Genomic DNA, 1,630 nt, shown 5'->3' on the forward strand with positions numbered 1-1,630 from the left:
TATCTATCTATCTATCTATCTATCTATCTATCTATCTATCTATCTATCTATCTATCTATCTATCTATCCATCTATCTATCTATCCATCTATCCATCTATCCATCTATCCATCTATCCATCTATCCATCTATCCATCTATCTATCTATCTTATCTAAATTTTAAAATTTTAGTCCTTTTGTGGCCATTTTTATTCGGTTTCGTTATAAATTTTGTTTTATGTTTCGCTGCAGTACCTCAGTGTGGAAACCAAGAGAACAGAAAAAAAGCTCAAGTGTAGTAATGTATTTAACCCTGAGGCTGAATCAAGGCAGTTTTTATACATGACTGCTTACGACCAACCACATCCTGTATAACGGTTTTCCATTACAGTTTCATAAAGTAGCCATTTTTTATTTAAACTTTGCACTTTTTTCGTTGCTCAAATATTTCAGTTTTTCTTTGGTGTTTTTTATATATTTTTTTTCTGTAAAATTTTAGTTTGTTTTTTAGTTGTTTGTTTGGCATTATATCACGAAATGGGTGGAGAAAATGTTTTATAATAAAAATTAAGAAAATTTTTAATTGAATTTATTGGCCTAAAGGTAACAACGAGAAAATGTTAACGAAAATCATAAACAAGCTTAAGCTTTAAATATAAAATTCTTGTATTTTATTTAACCAAAAAAATATTTAAAAGAAAATTTAGCCAAAATGTTTTTTTTATCATATTTATTCCAAAAAACCTTCATCTCTCCTGTACAACACATCCTATTTTTTGCCGACTTCTCATGACATCTTCATCCAGGGATCTTCTTTGATTTGTGCAATATTATAACGCATTTTCAAGGGAGCCAGAATATGTAAAATCAAATGTTTACACTCGCTGCTGGCTGTCGGAACTTTGGGGAATACCAACGAAGAGTTAATACGTTTCAATAGCACATGTACATTAGAACCATCATAAGGTAGACGACCAAATATCATGGCATAGCAGACCACACCACAGGCCCAGATATCGGACTGAAATGGATCGTATGCAACACCTGTGGGTACAGGAAAGAAGGCTGGTTTTAAAACAATCCTCATAGTCCAATATATTTATAAAGAAATCTTTCATCAGTTACCTTTTAGAATCTCTGGACTAGCATAGGCATAACTGCCACAAAATGTCTTCGATAATATCACCTGTTGATCACTTGTACGTGTGTCCTTGCGTGCAAACCCAAAATCGATTAGTTTTAAATTGTAATTTTCATCCAGTAAAAGATTTTCACATTTGATATCTCTTAAAGAATAAGGGGCTTCTTATTAATTGAAACTTTATTTCACACATTTTGGGTTACCTGTGCACCACTCCTTTAGAGTGAATGTATTCTACAGCACTTATTAATTGCTGAAATAATTTACGCGACTGAGCCTCATCTAGGTATTTCTTATCGCGCACATAATCCAAAAGAGTTCCATTCTCAGCCAGTTGCATGATTAAGTAGACTCTTAAAAAGTAGTAAAGTCTAGTCAATATTTCAGTCTATAGTATCGCCTATAGCATAGTCTAGTCATAGTCTAGTCATAGTCTAGTCATAGTCTAGTCATAGTCTAGTCATAGTCTAGTCATAGTCTAGTCATAGTCTAGTCATAGTCTAGTCATAG

The 1,630-nt window shown here is 32.7% G+C and overlaps 1 protein-coding gene across 1 annotated transcript; it reads right to left on the bottom strand.

Annotated features, from left to right (window-relative positions):
* Positions 1 to 627: 627 nt before the first annotated feature.
* Positions 628 to 1,487, bottom strand: LOC111682308 (testis-specific serine/threonine-protein kinase 2). Its single transcript, XM_046956497.1, has 3 exons — positions 1,324 to 1,487; positions 1,105 to 1,265; positions 628 to 1,023 (listed from the first exon to the last, which is right to left on the bottom strand). Exons 1-3 carry the CDS (start codon positions 1,458 to 1,460, stop codon positions 767 to 769), a joined length of 555 nt encoding a protein of 184 aa, XP_046812453.1. The 5' UTR covers positions 1,461 to 1,487; the 3' UTR covers positions 628 to 766.
* Positions 1,488 to 1,630: the final 143 nt, after the last annotated feature.

The sequence above is a fragment of the Lucilia cuprina genome, chromosome 2 (genome assembly GCF_022045245.1).
Source record: "Lucilia cuprina isolate Lc7/37 chromosome 2, ASM2204524v1, whole genome shotgun sequence".
NCBI lineage: Eukaryota > Metazoa > Arthropoda > Insecta > Diptera > Calliphoridae > Lucilia > Lucilia cuprina.

What these genes read in the sequence shown, in the direction of transcription:
- LOC111682308 (XM_046956497.1), bottom strand. Translation starts at nt 1,460, where the DNA reads ATGCAACTGGCTGAGAATGGAACTCTTTTGGATTATGTGCGCGATAAG. An exon ending in TCTAAAGGAGTGGTGCACAG is followed by an intron (nt 1,266 to 1,323) that starts GTAACCCAAAAT and finishes TTATTCTTTAAG; the next exon opens with AGATATCAAATGTGAAAATC. An exon ending in TAGTCCAGAGATTCTAAAAG is followed by an intron (nt 1,024 to 1,104) that starts GTAACTGATGAA and finishes CTGTACCCACAG; the next exon opens with GTGTTGCATACGATCCATTT.